The sequence below is a fragment of the Indicator indicator genome, chromosome 1 (genome assembly GCF_027791375.1).
Source record: "Indicator indicator isolate 239-I01 chromosome 1, UM_Iind_1.1, whole genome shotgun sequence".
Taxonomy (NCBI): Eukaryota; Metazoa; Chordata; class Aves; order Piciformes; family Indicatoridae; genus Indicator; species Indicator indicator.
In genome coordinates, this window is record NC_072010.1 from 8,171,226 (window position 1) to 8,197,391 (window position 26,166).

General features: G+C 42.9%; 1 protein-coding gene across 1 annotated transcript in view; it reads right to left on the bottom strand.

Annotated features, from left to right (window-relative positions):
• ME3 (malic enzyme 3) overlaps positions 1-26,166 on the bottom strand; it is a 141,976-nt gene that overhangs the window by 35,020 nt on the left and 80,790 nt on the right. Inside the window, exons 4-6 of the mRNA XM_054381086.1 lie at positions 10,181-10,256; positions 4,990-5,151; positions 1,106-1,209 (exon numbers count right to left, since the gene is read on the bottom strand). Coding sequence (XP_054237061.1) covers positions 1,106-1,209; positions 4,990-5,151; positions 10,181-10,256 — 342 coding nt within the window. The remainder of the gene's footprint in view (positions 1-1,105; positions 1,210-4,989; positions 5,152-10,180; positions 10,257-26,166) is intronic.

Here is a 26,166-nt window from a genome sequence, read left to right on the forward strand (position 1 = left end):
CCATATGTAAAGACATGCTCCTCAGTGGATGGATAAGTGTTGTCCTTAGACACTGGATGTGATGGCTCCTGCCTCAAGGGATACAGGATGAACTGTGAGATGATGACAAACGTACCACCCACTCCCTTCCATTCATGAAGGAACACACACGTACATGCAACCAGATGGAGACACAGAAAGAGGGAAGATCTAACATAACTCCTTCAGCTGTGAAGAAAAGGCAGGCAGCAGCCTGTTAATCACATACAGGCTGAGCTCTCTGCTACTCTATCAATATCATCTGCTGTAGCAAAGACAGCAAAAACAACTTAGGAGCTTGGGGCTTTAATATTATTATTTTTTTTCTTTAACAGTTGTTCTTACTTTCATTCTTATAGTAACCTCTCCAGATAGTCATGGAGATATTAATATTTTTTTTTTCAGAAAGATGAACTCAATGCTGTGCATGAGCTGCACATAACAGAGCTAAGGTTGTGACTCTGTTCCTCTCTGCTACATCAGAGGCCTTCTTACTCACTCCCAGATAGTGTGTAAGAATGGAAATACGCACTGTCTGTCTCACCATTAAAAAGACAATGCTTATAATCCTGGCCTTCTCATTCACTGGCAGACTTAAATGTCAGCAAGGAAGCTCCTATTCTTAACAAAGCAATAGCCAGGCAGTCTGCAGACTCACACAGACATCAGTGTGTGGAGTAACATGCCATTTCCAGTTAGATGATCTCCTTCACAGTGGTGAAAGACAGGAATTTCCCTTAAAAAATATAAACAAACCAAAGTTTAGATTCTGCCCCTGCTGAATGAGGCTCATAAATGCATGATGGAGGCCAGATACATCCCACAGGGCATACATTTGACACCTCTGGCCTACATGGACAGGAAATGCTTATAAATAATCAGTTCCATTTCAGTTCTCTGAAGACAAATATTTTTGACACAGAGTGCTTAAGCACAAAGAGTAATTTGTAGACCACCCAGGAGACTTGCATTTAAATGCCCTTTCTTTGCTTGGATGATCAATTATACTAACATTTATTTCATGAGTTGCAATGTTTGTTCTTAAATGGAAGCAGCCCAGAGAAGCCATGTACATAATCCCACTTACTTGTTGGTAACTGCCTGCATAAACTCATCAATCAGTTCGTCGTACTGTTTCCCACGAACCCTCTTGTGTTTCAATCCAATATAGAGTGGATCACTCAGGAGAGCCTAGGACACAAAGCAATTCTGTTGACATCTTCTCTTCCATGGACGGACAGAGATTTATGTCCCAGCCTATCCAAAATGTTTGTCTGTTGTGGTTGTATCAATTGTACTTACTATGCAGCTCTTCCTGAGCTGAGTGTTTCCATAAGGATCTATGCACTATCTTGTTGTGTAAATAAGGTCAGAGGGATGTCATGCTTCTTGGCTGCCATAGGACATGGAACTCTCCATCTCCAGAATCATAGAATCATAGAATGCTGCGGGCCAGAAGGGACCTCCAAAGGTCATCTAGTCCAACCTCCCCGCAGTCAGCAGGGACATCCCCAACTAGACCAGGTTGCCCAGTGCCTTGTTGAGCCTCATCTTGAATATCTCCAGGGAAGGGGCTTCAACCACCTCCCTGGTCAACCTGTTCCCGTGTTCCACTACTCTCATAGTAAAGAACTTGTTCCTAACATCCGATCTAAATCTGCTCTTCTCCACCTTAAAGCCATTGCCCCTCATCCTGTCACTGCAGGCCTTTGTAAACGGACTCTCCCCATCCTTCCTGTAGGTCCTCTTCGGGTAGTGAAATAGGTCTACCAAGACTTCCTGAGAAAGTGCCTCATGCCTAGTGAATTAAACTTATATTGGAAGTGTTTACTGTTCATTCAGCACTAAGGTTACCAGAAAAGCTGTTGACCATAAACAGCACTTTGAGAAATGAAGATTGACTGAAGTAACTTGACAGGTGTCATTTAGGCCTTTAAGTGACAGGCCAGAGTTGACCACAACCAGTGATCAAATGCCAAAATATTCCCAAACCCTGCACCTATCTATCACTCCCCTCAGTTATGTGTAGGTGTCAAGGCAAGGTATTTTCATACAACAGATTAGTTTCTTTTCTATCTCCTGTTAGGAAAATAAAACCAGGCCAGGTTTGGTTCAATCAGTCAGGATCCCTAAGCCACCTCAAAAGGATTGTGTCAGCATGGAAATAGGACATAATTTGGGGAAAATTACAGGACAAACAGTGGCAGGAGACAGGTGGGCCAGCACCTCCATGAGTCACTGCAAAGCAACTCTACTTCCCTTCCAATTTCAGGAACTGAATCATTCACATGACAAGGAGATGAGCCTTCTCACACCTATTGTCCTGCTGCCACGTGGGCCCTGAATATTGTCGTGTATGCCAAAATTACATCTGTTTTTATAGCCACAGCTGTCTTCCTGTAGAAAGAAAGATGAAAGAGGTTTTCCTCTGAGTTTGACACATTAACTCTTCAGGGCCATGAAGCACAAAGCAAACCCATTTGCAGGACTTCCCTGATTGCTCCTATAGCAGCATGTGCTCTGAGGCTGGGTCATGGACTACAAAGTTCTCTCATAGCAAGCTGAGAAATTACAAGCTCAGAAAAGACTAATTTGTTGAAAGAGTATACAAAGTATTATGAGCTGTCAGAAAGGCTGGGAACTGACGCTAAGAATATAACTTGGCTGATACATTTACTCCATTTGACCTGAGGTTCCTCTGTTAGCAACACAGTCACTCTAGGCTCATCATAGATTGATAAACTGAGATGAACAGGCTGAGTGCCTAAAAGAGGTGTCTTATTTCTGCACTGATAAACAAGTTTAATCAAGAGGCACAATGGTCCTAGGAAATCCTTAGGTGTCCTGGTTTGACCTAGAACAGAAGTTCTGTTTGATGACTACTTTTCAGCTCTGTCTCTTCTAAAGAGCTGCACTTGATGGCTTGTTTTCACAGACAGCATCTGCTTCTAGTGATAATGCTCCATGTTTAGAGTTAGCACCAAGGATTGGTGTGCAGACCTTGTGTAGTGTTTTGGGAGTGCAGAAGTAAAAGGCGGAAGGACAAGTCACCCTAAACTGACCAACAAGGTACTCCATTGCATGGATGTTGTATTTGGTATAAGCTGAGCAATCACAAGGGTCAATGGCTGGCATCCAAGGAGGACTCTGTCCATTCTGCCTTTGATCCTGACCCCTGAGTTCCTGAATCCAGTCCCTACCTGCTGCTGAGTCTGTAACTTCCCCAGTGCCTGCCACAGCATCAGTGGTGATGGTGACTCATTGCCATCAAGAGGCTTGGGCCTGATATTGGTTTTGTATATATTTTAATACATTTCATTTTGTTGTTATTATTTTCATTAGTTTTAGCTCCCAGTTCATAACTTGCTCTCTCTGTTCCCTTTCTCTTCCCTTTGGGAAGGGAGAGGGATTAATAGAAAGCATCTGTCACTCATTTAGTGGTCAGCCCAGCCCTAATCCTTGACATTAAGGTTCAGTTGAGGTGGGTTCATGCAGATGAGAAAGCCATTCAAACCAATTATTTATACTGTGAGGAAATATATTGTTCATATTGCTGGAAAACAGCAACTGCTGTATCTTAATCCCAGATGTAGAAATTGCAGAAGAAAAGTGGCTCTTGGAGATGCCTAAAGATCATATGTGCTACTTTGCATTTTAATGTCCCCTGGACACTGAGATAGAAATGGTCACGCATGGTCAGAAGCTTCTTGCAGGAAGGGAAGGACTTACACCCAAGTTCCTCTGGAGGGGAGTTGCAGCTGGAGGGCTCAGAGCATGCACACACTCAGTGGTATGCAGACCAGCATAGAAGAGTAGGAAGAGATGAAGGTGACAGAAGAGATGAAAGAGTCAAAGTACAATGTTCTATTGATTGGAAATTCCATGAAGTGAGAGACTGAGATTTATGTCTTGCTTTAGCCTTAGAGGGTCCAAACCAAACAGTTCCCACTGTCTAGGGAAGACCATGGATCAGGCTGAGCACACCCTATATTCCACCAGTCCATGAGAGGCCTCTGTATTAAAGGGATAAAATAATCCTGGGACCAGAGACACAAGAGGTAATTGGGAATATCATCCCAGATGTCATCTGGGATTTTGCTGATTTTGCTTTTATTCTTTTAAAGTGTTCCAAGTGTGAAACACTTGGAGCTGGAGTGAAAATGGAACATAAAAATTTAGCTTTCCAGTGAGCATAGGGATGTCTGAAAATGTCAGTACTATTTTGTCTTCAGACACAAACTCAAAGCTCTTATGCCCCAGGTGTGTTATTTCTCTCAAGAAACACGTGTTTGGTGTACTTGGGGTCAAGTGAGGCACAAGTACATTTTATAGAAATGGACGAGGCCATCACAAATAACTATAGGATACTCATTTTAAAAAGGAATTCCTCACAGATGTCCATTCTGGCATTGCTAGAATGTTGCACTTTGGCCTTTCTGAGCCAGAGTCATAAGGCAAATATCTGCAAACAGATGGAGCCCTCTTGTCTGGTTATCATGTGCAGTAAAGTGTGCAATCTGACAAAACACTGAAATTAATCATTCCCAAACCACCCACCAGGGATTCTCCATTTTCTGGAATAAAGTCTCTGTGTCTCTGCAGACACAACTATCTGCCTGCTTTCTCATAATTACCAGAGGAAGAATAAATCTGGGATTTCCTGTACAAAATCTTTCAGCTCACCTTGCTATGCCAAAGGGTGGAGCTGAACCTTCAGCTCCAACTGGCAACGCTTTGAGACTTCTCACCAGGGGACCATGCAGCTATTTAGTATTTATTTCAGTTCAGAGCAAGTTTCTTGAGCATCAAATAGGAATGAACCTTGCCCACATCCCTGCAGTGCTGGTCTAGCCATCGTCTCATCTTGGACGTCTCTGGCTTTGCAACCACTTTTAGGGAACTGGCTCAGATAAGCACTAATCTCAATCCCTTCTGCCCTCTGACAGATTTATGGGAAAACATGAGTCTTACCTCATTGTCTGTGCCAACATCCAGCAGGACAGGAAGACATTGTTGTGGGTGAACTCCACCGCAAGCTGTGTACAAGGCAAGCTTCCCCACTGGGATACCCATGCCGTAACTTCCCAGATCTCCTAAGCCGAGAATCCTCTCTCCATCTGTCACCACGATAGCCTAGGAGGATCAAAAGAGAATGTTTCATGATGTTGCCCAAAGCCCTAGAATCAAAACCAGCTCCACTGTCTTCACACCAATGTAATTTTGCAGCTGCATTGTGCAGTGGATATTTGCTCCTTCTACATGACACCATGGTAATCAGCTGTTGGTGACAGAGAGATGTCAGCATTTGGGCGTAGAGAAAATATGGTTGATGGACAGCTGCTCATAGTGTGAGACACCAGCAGCTCTACTTGCCAATACTTCAATTCACTTGTAGCAGAGCCCGACCAGCATGGCTTTATTGTGCATCCTTTTCTGGAAAAAGAGCTTTGTAAAAAAGTGAATGAATTGCACCTGTGGGAGTAACAAGCTCATGTCTTCATATTGTTGCAGAGTAGCCACCATGAAGTAATCAAAACAAAACTCATTACAAATAGGTGCCTTTGCCTCTGGTCCCACTGACTGCCAAGGCAGGTAGACAGAAGCCATCATGGCCTGGATATTAAGGCAGGTAGACAGGAGCAGCATGGCCTGTGATATTAAACTATGTGTTTAATACCAGACCTTTTATTCCATCCACTTTAGAGTTAAACAATTGCAATTTAACTCTGTGCAGCTGGCCTTTTTCATTCCAGCAATACTGTAATGTGCTACCCTCACTGAAATCTCTGTTCCGTAATTTTAGGTTTTTTCCCATTTCTTTGTGACAAGAAAGAAAATAAAAGCCTGCTTCCTGTTGTCCAAACTGGGAGCCTGAAGCTGAGCTCTTCAACCCACAGAGTATATCCCTGAGACCTTAGAAGGCAAACCACCAAGCAGATCTGACTAAAATTCTCCATTTTGAGTTTACTCTGTTTGCTGGTTTTGTCCCCAGGCTCAGGCACTTTTTGGGGCAGTTCTGAAATCCAGTAAGAACAGGAATATACTGGATTCCAGTCCCACTGTGGGAAAAAAGTTGTAAGTACAATACTCAACTTCAACTTTTAGCACTGTCCCAGCACTTCGGAGAACAGTGAGCTCACATCAGATGGTTTATCAGACTGTGGGGGACTGAAGTGCACAGTCTAGATTGGATTTCAAAGGAGAAGACTGCAGAGAAGTTCTTTATTTGCTGATCTGCAAAGCTAAGGTTAAACGTAGGACATAAGACATGGATGTATGTTAGGAGATTAGAAGCTAACTCAATAAAGGTACTTCCTTGAGGAGGGGAATATAATAAAGATGCATTAGTTTATTCCTGTGATGGAGAAGGATTTAGTTGTCTAGGAATGGAATAAACCTCTTGCAGTACTTTCCTATTTCAGGAAGAATCATATTTCCTTATTCAACATAAGCTATTTACAGATCTCAAGGCTATTTTCTCCCTCAACCTAAACCATTGCTTGTCAGGGCACAGCAGAATTCCATTACACTGCATCGCTCAGGAATAAGCCTGAGGAGAAACTACGGATACAGAGGATGCATTATCTATTTTGCCTTTTACAACAACTTGGCCCTCTAGCAAAAAACCTCTCCAGCAGTTTGAGCCATGACACATTCCAGGAGTGTAATGAACATAACAGTGACAAGCAACATGTAATAGGGATTATTTTTGAATGGTTCTCCTACATGTAGATTATTTGTTGTTGTGCTGTTGCCATTTTTTTTTTTTTTGGTCACTAGGAGTTAAAATTCCTAAAAGTGATCCTTCAGTTAAAAATCTATTAAAACTAAAAGGACTACACACCTGTCCTTAGGCTAAAGGCTGGACAACTTCCACCAAAAGAAATTCAGCCATGCTTGTGATACACTTACCCACCTCTGTTTTTTAACATTTTGAACATTTTCCTGTTTGTTTTTCCTTCTGAGTCAATGTGAAGTGTCAGTGATTGGAAAGTCTCTTTTTGGGTGGGCTCTGTTTCTGGGTGTGAGCTCACTCCTTTACCACACCCAGAGGATGCGATTGGGACTGGAAGGCAGTACTGGGAATAGGGAAAGCAGCAAGCACATACACTGCTGGAGATTCATTCTGAAACTGATGCAAATTATATGAAAAAAGAGTTAAAATCCCAACTATGCAGAGAATTTTTTAATTTTTAAATTAAGTTCTAATGAAGCAAGAATTTGTCTGGAGCACAGATCCCCTTTCATCCAAACGAGTAAGTGTTCTCAGGCAAGCCTAAAAGTTTCTCAATACCACATATGTACCCAGAGAGAAAACTTCTTCAGTTTAGATGTGTGGAACTCTATGGGTACCAAAGCTACCCAAGATAATACTGAAAAATACAGGAGAACAGAAAATACAGCACAAGAGACATCCATTACTGTCTGTACCAGAAAGTAGAAACTGGACTCACATTTGTTTGTAGCTCTTAGGATGTAAAAAACTATGGGGAAAAAAAAAAAAAGGCACAAAGGTTCAGAGAGTACTTGATAAACAAGCATATGGAAATTCTGTTTTAATTGCTCATGTTCATGTGATCAGAACCCAACAAACAGTCCTTTAATCTCCAGCTGAGCAGGACAGACCCTTCAAACTGAACCACTGGTTTAACAACTAGGACCTTGTTTGCCACTTCCAGCTGTGCTACAAATTTTCTTGATGATTCCAGTCAAGTCTGTGGCTAAAGGTTAGGTGTGCAGCTCAAGGTCATCTTTTAACTGGTTTCTAACAGAAATTTGTTAGCTGATGATGAGAGACAGAAACATCCAGAGTGCAACTCCTCCCTCCAGCAGCTGTTTTGGGAAGGGATAAAAGGGCTACTTCTCTTTGAACATGCTCATCTCCCTCTTTATTGATCACTGCAGAAATACTGAGATTAGGCACCAAGTCTTCAGGCAGCTGAGACTAACTGAGATGATCCTGGACACAGGCTGTATGTAACTAGTTCAGTTTTGCAGCTCCTAAGTAGGAGACATCTGGTCCAGCAGTGACCCAGAGGACTACACCAATCTCCAAGTTACTGAGGCAATGCAGATGCAAGTGTCTGCTGCTGGCATTCCCACTTCTCTGCACTGACTGCACGAGGTCAGCCTTTCTAGGATGAACTGAAACTGTGTCCCAAGTGCACCAGCAGGAAATGCTACATTGAAGGGTGAGTCTGAAGAGCCTTGCATAGCAATAATCCTGACAGGGATTCAAGTTGCTGAGGGCACTCTTCAGGGTGAACATCCTATGGAAGGACGGAGCGGGGGAAGGCAGGAATCTAGGAGGGCCAGCCCAGGAGCTTGCAGGGCAGCAGACCTGTCTAGGAATGGAAGATGCACTTTCTGCATGACTTTCATTGAAAGATGGTTTGAACCCACAGCTGTTGTTGCCCAGAATGACAGCCTACCATGACACTACCTTGTATGATTATCGCCATTCCTCCTGCTCTAATTGGGCCTTCACACAGAAAGGAGTACGAGATTAAGGAACCAGGGAGGAAATTAGCAAGGGGTGCATCAGTGAGGGCTATCAACATCTGTTCAATGTTTCTTCATGGCAGAATTCATTAGTGACCCTGAAAGAGGGGCATAGTCACACTCTCATGAGTATGCTCAGAAGCAGCTTCTTCTCACTCATTCTTCCAGCACTTTGATTCTTCCAGAGCAGCCCAGCTTCAACAGGAGGGGTGGAGGTGGGGCACATTGGAGCTTGGCTGAAGTTCTGCTAAGCTAAGCAGAGCAACCTTCTAGCCCCTCCAGACACAGCATCCAGGCCTACAACAGAGATCTCCCATTTCCATAGTAAATGCTGTTGCCACAAAGTATTAGAAGCCACAAAGCATAAGGTGGGGCAGCATCTCCAAGTATTTTTTTCACTGTCTTTGACAGGACTTACTCTTGTTGGTGTTCATTGTGATCCAGGACTTTTAAAAAAATTAGGTCCCTCCAGAGACTTAGGTGCAGTCCGGGTGTCTCCTTACTTATCTCAAAACCTCAAGTGTTCCAGTGCCTACCAGTTCAGGCATGGAGAAGTCTGTGTGGACCTTGTGGTCCAAAACAGCGATACTCATGAAATTAGATGCCTTTGTAGTCTGGTAGACATGGAAAGTAGATAGTCTGAATCTCTTACATGGACCACTGCCCCCCCTGTATAGGGTCTCTTCTGGATGCCAGAGGGGGCTGTTTCAACAACAGTCTCTAATCTTTTTGTGCCAGTTTTCCCACCTGCAAAAACATCTTGATTTGCCATAATGAGCTCTGCTCACAGTCCTGAGTCAGAAACAAATGGAAATACTGACTTCTTTGGACAGAACAAGGACAAAATATCTAGTTTGCATCTGTTCTCCATGGTTCTAGAGACAAGGTTATAGCAATATCATTACTTTTTCTGAAAACATATTCAATTCCCTTTTTTTTTCCTTTAGAAATGGAAAATGCTTGCAAGATTTTCTCAGCTGCCAAACCTTTGTTCCTGGAAGAAACAGCTAACTGATAGAGGACCAAGCTCTGTCAAGAGCCAAGGAAATTCCAGGCACATGCAGTTTCAGACCAATGGAAGGAGGTGACTAGCAACACCTGTCTTAAGCGTTGACTTTATTTCATGCCAGGGACTTCCCCAGCTCCGAGCTTTAGGGAAAAACACTTCACCAGATCACTTTTTGGGTGGAGCATCAGTAATATTTTCAGCTGCTGGATATCAAACATTATTTGCTGAGTTGCTAGTGTTCTGGATGCTGCATGACTCACTGGATTTGGGAAGAAGTCCTACAAGCAAGCCGGTTGCATCTTAAAGAGCTTTGGTACATCTAACAAGTCTCAAGTTAGCCACAGAATTCTTCAACACACGCATCTTTCTTCTTTGTTAGGGCCTGTACTCTGTACATATTTATTATCATTCACCCTCTTTTTATTGCCCAAGGTCCAGCTACCTTTGAAAAAGATGTTTTTGATGCCATACACAAATGACAGTGTCTCTGAAGTCCAGCCACTAGCCAGGAAACTCTCTGAGGAAGGCAGTATTTCTTTCTTATCCTTCTAAATAGGCAGTTCTGCAAATGATGCCAAACAGTTCCATTCATATCCCATTTTCCATCCAACTCTCTATAATTTCCCAGTTCACAGATGACATGCCACATACCTTGATATTTTCTTCAGGCCAAGAGTTTAGCATTGTTGCAATATGGCCTTTATCATGGATGCTGATAAACAACCCCCTGAGAATAGGGAAAAAAAAGAGGAAAAAGAAGCTTTGTCATAAAATCAGTAACTCGAAGATAAAGTAAAACAGGTGAAACTTGGAAAATGCAGGGAAATGAGCTACTGAGCACAAAGCCAGACTGTTCACTGTCATGGAAAGGAGACCCCAGGGGACTGCTAATAACAAGTTTAGTTCTCATTTTAAAACCCCAAGGCTCAAGATCTTTAATAGTAACTTCGGGCAACAGCAACTGATGTTGCACATTTCACCCTTGTAAAACATCCTTGCTTCAGGAAGCAAACTCTGTTTTAGTGCAGAAAGGCCTCATAGTTAAAATAATTCTGATAAATGCAGTGTGTGTGATGTTTTTACGTTAAACCTTGTTACACATTCTTTCCTGGAAAGCTTACTGCTGGCAGTTCACTGAAAGCATGATCCTTCTTACCCAGGTACCAATGCCAATAGTGTTTGTGGACATTGCAGGTGCCATCTCTAGTCAACAGAGCTCCAACTGGATGCAATTAGATCAGTATTTGCCACGGCATTTGCTTTGACCAAGTCAAACCTGACCTTGCAATACTGTTTTTCTGACCCGTTCACCAAATGAAAAACACCAAAAAGTATGAGCAGTGCAACAGAAAATTAAATGTTTGGATGAAAACTCAGTATGAAGTATTTGCATGGACAATAGTATACCTGATTGTACTAAGGCTGATCACTTCTCAACACAAAGGCCTTCCAGTTTTAAATGAAAATGCCTTCTTTTTAATAAAATTAGGAACTGGAAGACAGAATTCTTGGAGTATGTTTTAGACCTGTGGCCTACATTTCTCCTCTTTGCTGTTACTAATAAAAACAGTATCCTTAACAGGTATTCTTCCAATACCCAGCATAATGTTATTCCCATTAACTGATCTCTGCTTAGACATTTTGGGAGTTTTTAAAGCTCCTTTCAGGGAGTCCTAGACCCAAAGAAACAACATCCTCTGTATCTGTCTCAGGGGAAATTATGTTTCTCACAGTACTCTCTAATTGCAGACACCAAGGGCTCTAACTCAAGGACTCCTCTTGGCAGGTGGAGACCCCCATTTTCCTGCTCATTAAAACTGCAGTTGTGCCAGTGATTAGCATCAGCCAGAACAATGCAGAAACACATTTTTGCTGCTGACATCTCTCTCCTATTGCTCAACCTAGGTAAGTTCAGATCAGATCATGGTTTGAGGTTCTGATGTGAAATAGTGGGTAGAGAAAGCTTTAAAACAACTTCCATTGTAAGTCCACATGAGTGCTGAATAATAAAACATAATTGAGCTATTTCCTATAGCAAGGACTTTTCTCACATGACTCTTCTAGGGGGGGGGCAGATATTTTCCCAATGTTAACTGTGGGAGTCCTAATGAAAAAGCCCTTTACTTCGAAAAGAAGAAAAATAAATTGCTGACTTCAGCACTGATCAAGCTGCAATCACACAGAAAGATCCGAAAGAAAAAAAAAAGTAGTAATGGCTCATTATTCAGCATAATTCCTTAAAACTGCTCAGTAACCAACAGACTAATCACATACATGTGGCCTGTCTCAGAGGCAGTACTCACAGATGTTAATCTTCATAAAATGGGGACACCATACTGCTGCCATCTACGTTTAGAAAATACCTATTAACCATGAACTAAGAGCACAAATTAGTTAACACCACTGCAGATACATCAAGTATCACATGCTTTAAAAAAGAATGCTACTGTTTTAATGCAACATTTTCCATCCATAATAAAGACACCTACGATTTAAGTGTCTAGCTGCGTGTCTCATACAATCACATCTCTTCAGTGATGAAAGGAATCCACCAGCTATTTATTTAACCTTTGAAAAACATCCAGGGCTCACAGGAGACCCTGAAACCAGACTATCTACACAGCATCAGCCCTGTGGTTTGATGAATTGCTAGTTGTCTCATACATAGTGGAAAGGGCAGATACCCACTGCCTCTGAAGAGCTTCTGACTCTGACTGTTGTCTTGGGAGGACAATGGGTTGGTTTGTAGCAGTAGAAAGAGTTCAGCCTGGGTCTTCCAAAATCTGATCACTGCTCTCACCATGTTACTTGGGAGAAGGGCTCTTACAGCGATCATCACCACAGCATGTCTTGGCTGTGGTGAGGAAGGACTGGCTTGGCTTAGCTAGATAGGTAGGTGACTGAGAATCAAGCATGCAGGGGCAACTCTCTCAAAATTTGTGTTCTGTTCCTTAATATCATGTTTATTTGTTGTTAACCAGTGTGTGCTGGCTTCTGTGGATCATTTCCTGTACACAAAGTGGCTATGACACACATTCATTCTCCCTTCCAACCATATCCTTAGTCATAGCTGCTTATCTCCACTGTCACACCCATGGAGTAATTCGGATGAATCATAGAATCATAGAATGGTCTGTGTTGGAAGGGACCTCTGAAAGTCATCCAGTCCAACCCCCTCTGCAGTCAGCAGGGGCATCCTCAACTAGATCAGGCTGTCCAGAGCCCTGTTGAGCCTCACCTTGAATATCTCCAGGGATGGTGACTCAACCACCTCCCTGAGCAACCTGTTCCAGTGTTCTACCACCCCTCATAGTAAAGAACCTGTTCCTAACATCCAATCTAAATCTGCTCTTTTCTAGTTTGAAGCCATTGCCCCTTGTCCTATCACCCCAGACCTTTGTAAACAGTCTCAACTATTTACAAGAACTGCTCTGTACTTTACTCCAAGCAAAATCTATGGCATCTCTTACTGAAAAAAAAACACATCAGGAAGTGGGCAAGCCTTGAATCCAAGAGCCAAGCACCCAGTTTCAATAAAACACAAGTCTCCAGTGCCTTAGGCATCCATCTGGGCAATATTTCTGAACATGCTTGAGGCTCTGTGGACTCCATTAGGTGTTCAAACATTCAGAAAGGGATCCTGGTAGTGGTGAGCTAGAAGCCCATTTTTAGGCCAAGTATGAAACAACTAACTCTGACATGCAGTTCAGCAAATTCACTGTGTTTTTAAGAATATGCAAAGGGAAACAGACACACATCAGACTTTAGATTCAGGGTAAGTCAAATTCAGATTAACAGATAAACGTGTGAATTTTTTTATGGTCACCAGGACAGTCATGCTCTACCCACTGATGACAAAAGTTACCCACAGAGGTAAGATGGCTAGCTTGTTGAAGTAAGAGGTCCACAGTTAACAGAGGGTTAATCTTCCCTAAAATCCCTTCTGCAAGGCAGGCAGAAGGAATAGACAAGCTCCTCATACTGAACTCAGGAAAAGGTTTGCTGCTGACTGAACAGGGAAGAGCAGTAGCCAGTTTCTCTCCCAGGTACACAGCTTATAGGAGAGTTAATAGGCGCAAAAGCTTATTTTGTGCCTTTGAGGACAACAAGGTAGAGCCCTGAATACTGAAAAGGACAGGCTGGTCTATGTGGACCAGTAGTAAATAAGAAACATCCATCAGTAAATAAGAAACAAGCATCAATAAAACCAATTAACTTGATTTTCCTGAGGAAAAGATGCAACCTAAGCATTCTGAAGAGGGAATGCAACACAACAGATGCTGCCTTTATCACCATGCCCTCTCCAACTCTCTTGGGCTTATGTTTGATAAATTACTTTAGAGAAACAAAAAGACAATAAGGCACTTCTACTTTAATCTCTCTTGGGACTCAATAAAAATGATTTAGTTAAAATAAACCACTAAAAAAGTAAGTATCTTTTATCAAGTCACATAACATGGGCACTGTGTGGAACAAGCTGGCATTTAGGGCTCCAGTCTCCTATCTGATCCATTAACATCACAGATTTCACTGTAGCTGCCTTTAGTTAAGGTGGAAGTCAGACTAGATTTTATTGTGCCACTTAGTACACTTGTAAGGTTTCAGGAAAAGTCAGGTAGTGTTACAACTCCTTAATTTGTCACTGAGACAACATTTCTACCTGGATTTTAGCAAATCAAGTCAAGCTGCCCAAACATGGGTGCAGGACCTTGCAGATTGTAGACCATCCTTGCAGAATCTGTCCAAGGCATTGGATATATTCACCTACACCTCACAAGATCTTTTGTAATCTCTAAGGCAGGGATATTTTATTTTTCATTCTGAATTTGTTCTGGCTGAGTTCACAGATGTACTCCAGGAATCAGAAAGCTACACAGCATACCATGTGAACCATGGGAAGGATCTGGCTGTGGTGCTCAGTACCAGCCATCCTGATGGTATTTTGAAGGACTCACAATGAAGTCAATCCGAGAACTGCAGGGCTCATTTTAGAAGAAGCCAGGGACAAGAGAGGCAGAACACATCTGATGCTCGGAGGAAGCAGTGCCAGACACTAGTGATGGCTTTTTAGAATAACATTCATTTATTTCTTTTAGACATTTGGAAAGGAACACATTTTAACATGTCTCAGGTACTAGGAAACAAAAATATTTAATGCTTTCATGCAGTGAGCAGTTAATTCTTCAAAAAGGCAAAGCAATGTTCCCCTTTCAGATCCTTGTGGTTAGCAACGCTGCCTTGTGAGCAATTCCCTATCAGCAGAAATAGTGTATGATGGAGCCAGCAGTGCTATCTCTATAGCACTACTGTTTATTTACAGAGAGCTTCATTTCCCAAAACACAGAAAGGAGTGAAAAAGGCGATGCAACTTCTTTCCTAATAGCTCCAAGTCTCTCCTCACTACTCTTCTACCCAAAAGTCTCCCTCCCTCTCCCTAATAGCTTTACTTTAGCACTTCATAGAATCATAGAATCAGTCAGGGTTGGAAGGGACCACAAGGATCATCTAGTTCCAACCCCCCTGCCATGGGCAGGGACACCTCACACTACATCAGGCTGGCCAGAGCCTCATCCAGCCTGGCCTTGGACACCTCCAGGGATGGAGCCTCAACCACCTCCCTGGACAACCCATTACAGGCTCTCACCACTCTCATGGGGAAGAACTTCTTCCTCAAGTCCAGCCTAAATCTCCCCACTTCCAGCTTTATTCCATTTTCCCCTAGTCCTATCACTACCTGATAGCCTAAAAAGTCCCTCCCCAGCTTTCTTGTAGGCCTCCTTCAGATCCTGGAAGGCCACAATAAGGTCACCTCGGAGCCTTCTCTTCTCCAGACTGAACAGCCCCAACTCTCTCAGTCTGTCCTCATAGGAGAGGTGCTCCAGCCCTCTGATCATCCTGGTGGCCCTTCTCTGGACATGTTCCAGCATGTCCATATTCCTCTTGGAATAGGGGCTCCAGAACTGGATGCAGTACTCCAGGTGGGGTCTCACCAGAGCTGAGTAGAGGGGGAGAATCCTTGACCTGCTGGCCATGCTTCTCTTGATGCAGCCCAGGATCTGGTTGGCCTTCTGGGCTGCAAGTGCACATTGACAGCTCCTGTTGAGCTTCTCGTCTACCAACACCCCCAAGTCCCTCTCCTCAGGGCTGCCTTCCAGCCAGTCACTGCCCAGCCTGGATTTGTGCTTGGGATTGCTTTGACCCAGATGTAGGACCCTGCACTTGGTCTTATTGAACCTCCTGAGGTTGGCTTGTGCCCACCTCTCCAGCCTGTCAAGGTCCCTCTGGATGGCATCCCTTCCCTCCAGCGTGTCTGCTGCACCACACAGAAGCACTTACCAGGCTGTTTGCAACCCGCTTGGTGCTGTCTTGCCCCACTTCTCTGGCCTACTGCTGCTTCTGACATGCAATCAAACCAAAATCCAATGCCATGCAATTCAATCAATGCATTTTCTTCATCAAGATCCACACAGAACTTGTTTGGCCAGTGCTGTGCTCCTCTTAAAGCCTTGTCTTGTGGTTTCAGGCAGTGCTGCTACAATTTCAGTTACCTGTTTGCATCTATACCATTAATAGGCTCTTTACACTTAACATATATGAATAACAGTCAGCAATTATATCTACCCACTTTATCACCTTGGTTAAAAGCCACAGAGGAGCAAAGCAGATGATGGCACTGCATTGATTGTTGACTTGTGTACTTGAGCGAAGCAAAAGGATCCTACTCTTTGCCTCGTATGCGTTTCCCTTACTAACTGACAGGACCATATTTGTATGTCCCTGTGGAGGAATAGAGACATTTCTGGGAGGATCTCAAAAGCTCCTAAGCTGACAGGAGTCAAAACCCACAAAAAAACCCTGACTCCTTCTTTTCTTCCCTCACTCTTCCAGAAGGACTAGGCTCTGAAGAAAAAGATACTTGCTCAATAAGGGAGAAATTTAGTTGCACAGCATTACCTAATATTTACAGGCACTGCCATGGTCAGGCTTACTCAGGGTTTGGTATATAGCATAAAGAACACAATAAACTCAACTGCAAGTTCCACAAGCCTTCTTCACAGCAACGAGTTCATCAAACTTGTTTATGGGATCTCAGAAAAGAAAACATCAGCGGCATCTTCTTTAACAAGCTACCAGTCTTTGCTCTATATAATTAATTGTTCCTGAGAACAAGGATTGAAATAGTAGCTAAGGTCCCTGATTCTTCAGGTCAACAAACACAAGACAGTGTGCAATGAATTGCAAGACTAAACCATAGACATGGCAGCAGAACTCAAGCTTTTGTTTCTTTTTCTTCTATTTCTTTTTTTTCCCCATTTATTAACTTCTGGGTGCTATGAAGGGAACTTGTTCCATGAGCAAGGAGAGGATAAAGATTACTGGGTGGGATAGCATTAAGAAAATGAATGCATTCACAATATTTGCATCAGACTGACATCATGATTCAATGTTTTCATCCACACAGGAAAGACTCATTCTCAGAAGGAAACCACTCAGAACAAAGGTTAAGAGCATCTCCATGCACAACCTGAAGGTGATGAAAATCTGCCCATATAAAAGCTCTTTAGTCTTTTGGCTTAGTAGGGCCTGGACTTCCCTCAGAACAGATAGAAAGTCCATGGGAAACCATTGCTTAAAAAAAGCAACAAACCAAAGAAATGAGTCAGATCGTTGCCAAAATCCAAGCCTGCACAAAACTGGTGTTGAACAGTGATGAAAAAGTTGTGGGGCAGCAGACAGAAACCAACACTGAGGTATGAGGCTGCACAGGACAAGGCTTTGACACAAGGGGATTGCAGCCATTGTCATACATAAAGGCACGGTACTCTTGGAAAGCTTTGAGCAAGGCTGTTGAGCTTCAGATGGCAAAATTATCTTCACACTCAGTAAAGACAGAGACCAGTTGACTTGTCACTGTGACAGGATGCTGGTAACTGCTGCAAGCCACTCTGTGCTCTTTGGAGTTTGATTGAATTATGACCTGGGCCCAGAGCACTGCCAAGTATTTTGACTGTCCACAGCTGCAATGGAACACAGGCAAAGCAGGGATCAGCTGATGGCCTTGGCTTTTGTTGGATGCTAACAACAGAAAATTGTCACTATTGTGCCGGAAGAACAGGCTGGAGGATCTGCTGTTGATTAAAGGCCAGTCTGTGCTAGGGATGCAGTCAAACGTGGTTACAGTAAACCCCTACATTTGGTTTTATTTATTTACACTTTGAAGATTCATACACAAAATTGACAGGTTGAGCAATATGAGCCTCTAGAGGCATCTCCACCAGCTGCACCCCTGTTCTTGATTTTTTTGGTTCAGGTCTCTGCCAGAACAGGCTAAGAGGCTTCAGAATAACAAAATAAACTTTGAAATTGCTTGGCTCTTTTACGGAGCTTGAGATCATAAATGCCGTGGGCCACAGGCTTTGGAGACAAAGTATGTGCTAGCATGCACTGATTTGTCTAAATACAGTACAATTAATCATCAAATTGGACAAAATCTCTGTGTGATTCATCACATCGTTTTGCAGACTTGTTTGTAATAGGATCCAAGAAATTTTTGTTGGTTTAAATAATTTTATTTGTAGCTTGTATGATGCTGAACAGTGTCCTGAGGTACTGATGAAAACATAATAGGAACCAAGCACAACCAACTATTAATGAAAGCTATAGAGAGATTTATAAAGCAATATCCTATAAGTTAAGTATGGTAAGAGACTTAATTTCAAATAATCTGCAAGACGAGTGATTGCATTAATACTATACATGTAATTAAAGTTGTAATTTTGTATTTTAGACAGGGAAAAATCATTGTGGGAGTGTTGTGAGGGTAACTGAGCCAGAAGCAGGCTCCAAGGTACAATAATGTGAACCTCACTATCCACACCAACCCACCAAACCCATACAGGGAAATCTCAATGATCCTGAGGACATCAAGCAGCCAAGCTGTAGGAGAAACTGCCAGAGACCAGAACAGAGAGATCTGAATGAGCACATAGGAATGATTGCTTCCAAATGCAGAGAGCAGTGCATGCAGGCTTCAAGCTGCAGCCCTCACAGTTCTTTGGCGTAGTCCAACTCCTGCCACAGGCAAGAAGCTCCAGATCAGAGCCTAAAGCAAAGCTCTTGGATCCATCTCCTAATCTGCCAAGTTATTACCACCCAACACTATTTTTAGCAGGGGTGGGTTTAGTTTTTTTTTTTTTTTTTTTCCCAGGAAAAGGGAGCTTATGCAATCATTCTCTCTCCTCTCTCATCTGCTAGCTCATTTCAAGTAAATTTATCAGAAAGGCAAAGGTCTCGAAGTTGTTTGTCCCTACGCCCTTTTAGGGAAATCGCTGTTGAGAGAAAGGGACAAGTTAATGGAGTTTGTGTCCCCACCGCTCTGGGGAGGGGAACACAAACCTTCCTCTTACAATTATTCTGATAGTTGGCCAAAAAGATAGCTTGCAGTTAGACATAACACGCACTGCTTCATGCCTAGCTCCTACTGAGCCCTCACTTACCCAGCCCTAGTAAAACCTTAGAAGCCTCCTGGGCTGCAGGACTGAGCAGAATGCAGAGAAAAAGAGGAAAACACTGACTGTGGAGGAAACAAAATGAAAAAAGGGAATGGTTATGGGGCAGGATTCAAAATGTATAAAGAGAAAACCAAGAGGAGACAGCAAGCAGAGTACTCAAAGCTGTGCCTGTTGCTCCCTAAAGAGGAGGTGAGGCAAGCGTAGAACGCGCAAACTAGTGCAGGTGCCTATGTTGGAGCACAGGTGGATATGGGCAATGGATGAAAAGGATGTGGAAGGGAACAGATGGTATCACAAATGCGAAGTGTTAGGGGACAGTGGACAGAAACCAAGAGGTATCCTGGATTCATGGGTTCTGCTAGTCAAGAAGAAAAGAATAAGTCTGAAGAATAAGTAGTCTTTTCTTCCTCACCAGGGTGAAGTTAATGGGGAAAGACCAACTTAGGAACTACTGGTTTTGGTCATTATGCATCAGTGACAGTAGAGTGTTGGTGTCAGATCCCTAATGAATATCTGCTATTTACAGCATAAGATTAAGGGAGAAGGCAAACAGATCCATGTTGCTCTTGGCTTTTCCTGAGCTGCTTGAACCTTCCAGATTCTCAGGACTGGATTTCTGGTTGAACCAGAGAACTGCTGTGCCATAGCATAATTCAGTGCTTAAATCCTGCTTGCATTTGAAAACTTCAGAAACCAGTTTATTCCAGTGTTCTTTTCAGCAGTGGTGTTTCAATAGTTGTGTTTAAGAGAACCTCTGAGAAGGTCCTGGAGCCAAAGGCTGAGTAAGATAGAATCAGAGAATTGTTAGGGTTGGAAGGTACCTCAAGGATCATCTAGTTCCAATCCCCCTTAAATGGGCAGGGACACCTCACTCTAGATCAGGTTGCCCAGAGCCCCATCCAGCCTGGCCTTAAAAGCCTCCAGGGATGGGGCTTCTACCACCTCCTCTCACCATCCTCATGGTGAAAAACTTCTTTCTTACATCCAAAGTGAATCTACCCATTTGTATTTTTTTCCATTCCCCCTAGTCCTATCATTACCTAACACCCTAAAAAGTCCCTCCCCAGCTTTCTTGTAGGTCCTTAAGGTACTGGAAGGCCACAATAAGGTCTCCTCGGAGCCTTCTCTTCTTCAGACTGAGCAGCCCCAACTCTTTCAGTCTGTCCTCACAGGAGAGGTGCTCCAGCCCTCTGATCATCCTGGTGGCCCTTCTCTGGACACGTTCCAGTACGTCCATATCTTTCCTGTAGTAGGGGCTCCAGAACTGGACACAGTACTCCAGGTGGGGTCTCACCAGAGCGGAGTAGAGGGGGAGAATCACTTGAACATTGACCAGCTGTCCTGGGCGTCTCTTCCGTCTAGGGCTTTGTCCCACAATACTTTGGCCAGCAGATCCCTGAAGCAATCAAAGTCTTCATGCCTAAAGTCCAGGGTTGTAAGCCTGGGATACGTCCTCCTAGTTGCCCTGAGGATCTTAAATTCTATTGCTTCATGATAACTGCAGAAAAGTTTATCCCCGAGCCTCACATCGGTCACCAGCCTTTCTCTATTGGTGAGAACAAGGTCTGTTAGTTCCTCTACCATTTGGAGGAGAAATTTGTCATCTATGCATTCCAGGAGCATCCTGGAATGACCCAAGCTCTTGCTTACCCTCAACTCTCTTCCTGCTGGTGTGCAGGAGGGAGATTAAGTACATCAGGCTGTCCATAGCTACTCTGCCACCCATGCCTAAATTTACAGATGCACATGGGTAAAGAACAGGCTTTGAGGTAAGACACAAGATCCCACCACTCAAGGGATTTCACCAACCAACAAGAGTGGACATTTCCCAAATCCAACATGCTTTACTGCATTTAAGCTCATCATGCTCAAGGGACCTGAAAGCCTCCATTCAAAAACAACTTTAAGTTGTCTGATTAGCCCTGAATTTCTCTCCTTTTTTGGAGGCTCAGTCCCAAACTGGCCTCTGTGTTGGATCCTGCTGGTATCTCACTAACTCAACAGGATTGCACAGAGAAACCTGTTGAGATAGGCAATGAGTGCTCAGTGATGTTGACCAAGAAGCCCTTATCTGTTTTCACTGCTAAGCACACAATGTATTGTATTTTACTTGATAATACAGAGGTTACGGTGGGACCAAAAATCCCTGGGAAATTAAATTAAGTCTTACTCTAATGATATTTCCTTCCTGTGCTGTGCAATTTCTTCCAAGACCCACACCTTCACTTTGAAAGTGCACTGCAGGGAGCCCCAAGAACAAACATAGAATTGGGAAAAGGTTTGACAAAGAAAATAAATCTTATTTTGAGAATGTCAGAGCAATCAGCTTTCAGATAAATAAAATCTCACCTGGTATACTCTTAGTGAATCCACGTAATAAAAATAACTTTTGCCATAAACTGCAGCAAATAGCACCTTCTATAGCAGGTCCCCCATAATCATGTACTGAAGGTTGTGTGATTTGCATTACCAAAATGTTTGCATGATATACCCACACACGGGGTTCTCCAGAAACAAATCCCAAAACACAGCAAAATGTGGGGAAGCTAAAAATGACAGTACCAAAGCACAGAAGCCCTCACTTTATGAAGGCTCTTTGGGGAAGTTTTTTGGCAAATGCAAACCACTTCTTCATGCAGCCTACCGGGTTTTTTTTCTGCTTCAGAAATGAATGCCCTGTTATTAGAAGATATGGATGCTACCTTGCTAGCTCTGACACAGCTGTTGCACAGCAATATGAGACTGCATCTCACAGTTACCTTGCAGTGCCATATAAATGCCAATATAAAGTATATAATAAAAATGCATCATTTATGAATGTATTAGAATATATATTACTATATATTTATTCAAAGAATTGTTTTCACTGAAAGGGTTATCAAACACTAGAATAGGCTGCCAGGAGAGATGGCTGAATCACCAGCCTTAGAGGTGTTTAAAAGATGCAGAGATGTGGTGCTAAGGGACACAGCTTAGCACCAGACTTGGTAGAGTTAGAAAATGTTTGGGCTTGATGATCTTAAAGGTCCTTTTCAACTGGAATGTTTCTACTATCCTATAAACACTCCATAAAATAAACAGGTAAAAAGAAGAGGACTGCTGCTCATAAAAGATGTCCCCCAGGTCATGATGCATAGTCCACGTGATGCTGTCCTACAGTCCAATGGATATTGCTGTCTGAGGTTTTCATGATAGCTGGTGCTATTTCCCCTTCATTTTACATCCTGGTATTCAAAATTCTAAATAATTCTCTTCCCTCCTCCCTGTCTTTGGCATTTTTTGTTTAAGGTGGGGTTGATTATTGTGGCAGCAGCACAGATTTATGCCAGATTAAAGGCAAACACATCCTCTTGAATTTCCTTCACCAGGTCAATGTCTTTCTTTTGGCCAACTCCACCTCTTCCTATGAGCTTCTCCTGGTAAATCAGGGTATTTCAACAGATTTAAATATAAATCATCTCTGACAGCAAAGGAAAACCTGACCTTCATAAATTAATACGAGACACTGCTGTTAACTTCATGTCCATGGAAGTTGCTCTTGGCTGTTAGACCCATGCCTATTTTGTGCAGGAAAGGTAAGGAAGAGGAAGAGAGAAGACGAGAGATATGGAAGGAGCAGCACTGATTGTTTTTCTAATGAAAAAAGTATGTAAGTCCCTTTTCACTCCCACTGTGTAACTGTAGTACACACCAAGTGTCCATCCTACTATCCCAGTCTCCATGGTACCTAAGATCATGGCTGGTATCTCAGCTCTTCTTCCTGTACACCCAGAAGTCAATCTGTGTGCTTCAACCCCTTTTGAGAACCACTTAACTGAAGGGGAAACTGAGAAGGGACAAGGGTGGGGGTACTGCATGCTGAAGAGACTTACCTGGAAAGAGTGGAGTCAACTCAGCAAGAGCCGTGGGAAGCCCTGAACTACTTTGCCACCTCTCAGCAGAGGTTTCCAGCAGGCTGAGCTGTTTCCAGCAAGCTGAGCTGTTCTCAGCAGCCTTGGGCTACCTCTGTGCTTGTTGGTTTCTCTTCACCTACTCCAGTCTTCAGCCTTCTCCTCCTCATTCCATAACCTGGTCCCATACAGAATCACACAATCACAGAATGGTAGGGGTTGGAAGGCACCTTGAAAGATCATCTGGTCCAACCCGCCTGCCAGAAAGGATCACCTATACCAGATCACACAGAAATGCATCCAAGGGCTGTTTCCCACCTATATATCCTGCCAGCATCTTCAGGGCTTCGGCTTCCTGACTCTACACTATCTTCATGTACTTTCCACAGTTTCCTTCCCTTCAGTGTATTACAAGACCAGTCTGCCTGTGCTGATGTTATCTGAATGCAAATCATTAAACACATTAATCTCCTCTTACACTGACTTCAGCTGCTTCTGGAAGAAGGTTGAACCAGGCTGGTGGCAACAAGAGAAGTTATGACAACCAATGTTTTCACAGGAAGTACAGATTGCCTAAAGGGATTTCAAAGCACAATTTTCAGGACATCAATAAAAAATCCAGTCTTCCCACTCACTTTTGGTCTCCACTGTTTTAAAGAAGTGGAAGTGCTGACAATTCTGTGGTTAGAGACACATCTACAGTACTTCACCTTTGCCTTAATTTCCATTTAGTTGTGTTTAAAGTCTTTAGAAATGCCAGGTAACTTTCTCTTCTGCTGCTCAGACTGTGCAACATCATTAAAAGCACCTCAGCAGAGCCAGATCTGTTGACAATTCTGTAGCTTGACTGATGTTTCACTTGCTCATTTTTCATCAGAGACACAGATCATTATTCTGTCAGACTTAATTTTCACACCATCTGCATCCTGTTAGCTTTCATTCTCCAGGTTCAGCTTCACCCAAACGTTTTGCACTGCTCTGCAATCAGTTGTCAAGGATATTTACACCTCCAGAAGGGTGAACTTATGCAATTTTTTTTTCTGTCCCTGCTGCTTTCCTCCAAAAGTGATGCTCCAACCTGTTCCAGTCCTGCTCTCTGGGGATGGCAAAAGCTACTGAGGAGCAGCTGATGACTTTGTACTTTCAAATATGAGTATGCTCATGAATTACCCAGTGTCTAAAGAGATTGTGGTCTTATGTCACTGTAATAAACTATCCCTTATTATCACAGAAGAAATAAAACCCTCATTCCATGCCCCGAGATAAGTTTCCTCCGTGTTTTCTCCTTGTGAAAAAGTATAAGATATCTTTCCAAAGATATGGGCACAATGAAAAGAAATACTCTAGCTTAAAAAATACCTTTTAAATAGCATTGCAGTCCTGTGCTGTCAAAAAAGCAAAAAGCTAGCAGAGAGCATACTGGAGACCTGGACCTGGAAGGAGTCCCAACCTTCAGACACCAGCCCAGGAAAAGTGCAGCTAAAAGGTCCACCCTTAAGACTTTGTATATAGAGACCAGGAAAAGTAAAAGAGAACATGTAAGACAGCAGCCATCACGGAAGCCTGGGTGGGATGACTCCCACAACTGGAGTGCTGCAACTGACAGGTACCAACTTTTCAGAAGGGATAGGCAGGGAAGAAGAGATGGTGGAGTCGCCCTCTATGTAAGGGAGACATATGAAACAATGCAAATTAATGAAGGTGATAATAGGGTTGAGTCCTTATGGGTAAGAATCAGGAGTAAGCCAGCTGTGACTGGGTAGGTTTAGACTGGACATTAGGAAATTTTTTTTCACGGAAAGAGTGGTCAGGCATTGGAATGTGCTGCCCAGGGAGGTGGTTGAGTCACCAACCCTGGATGTATTTAAAGGTTGTTTGGATGGGGTGCTTGGGGATATGGGTTACGGGTGAACCTTGTAGAGCAGCGTTATTGGTGATCCTAAGGTCTCTTCCAACATGAATGTTTCTGTGATTCTGTGAAAAGAGGTATTGAGCCCTGCAATTATGACAGCAGTATCTGGCAAAAAAAATCTGCAGCCATGTGAACACTGACAAATGTATTCTGATGAGAAAAACCCCGTTGGACCTCATAGGACTATTTTCAGATGCTCTTGTACAAGAGTTGCTTTGTAAGCAAATTACTTGTGCTTTAATCTTTCCAGGGTCAACCTTCAAATATAAAGACAAGCACTAATAGGGCTGAGGAAGACCTCAATACAGGGAAGAAGTTTATTGTGTCCATAGGTCACTAATTGCTGCTACTGTGGCCACAGAAAGACTGCATAATATTCTATAGACCTCCCTTCTCACCATAAGCTGTGCTATATGTGCATGTCCATCCATGCTGGATCACCATATGGTATTTAAAAACTGAGATATCTTATCTCTCCTGCCTGCTCAACTGCGTTAAATATGATGATTTGGATTAAAAGGTAATTGCTGCAGCAAACATTCAGATCAGCTCCCTGCTGCCCAAAGAGTTGGGCTGGGAGTCATGGCACTCTGAAGGACAAATTTAGAAAGAATTTGATTCAGTGGAGAGATGACCCAAAACCAGCAGGACAGAGTTCACAGCAGGACATGTAGTGAGGAGAAATACTGAGCACAATTATGGAGTGGCACATATTTGGTGGATAATTGTGTCAAAGATTCACAGGGAGAAGACAAAATGAATTACAGTGACAAGACCACTCAGATAATGCCAAAAAAAAGTGAGGGCAGGCTAGGACATGTTAGCAAAAGTTTACAACTAACTGCTCCAGTCTCCTCGACACTGCCAGTCCACTGTGGCAAAGCAGTGCTCACTATTCCATGGTGCTTTTCAGAAGAGATGTAGTCAAACAGGGGACTCAAGACTGGGGCAAACTGGATGGAACAGCACAGACCACAGGCAAGGAAACCATCAGGCTGAATGTGATCCCAGTCTGCTACTGTGCAAAAGCTACTGTAGAGAGGATGACATTGGCAAAGAACATTTAGGTTATATAGGGGAAAACACTTACTACTTATATGAGAGTTAAGTTCTGGAATGGAATACATAGGGCAGCTTTACTGTAGATTTAAAATAAAACATAATCTATTATTGAACAGGATTATATGACAAGGTTTCCTATCCAGCAAAACTGAATGGCTTGTCCTCTCCAGTTCTAGGTGCTATGTTCATCCTAAAACATCAGTAAAATACATTTACATGGATGTTACTTTGTTTTAAAAACCTTCCAGTACAAATACAATT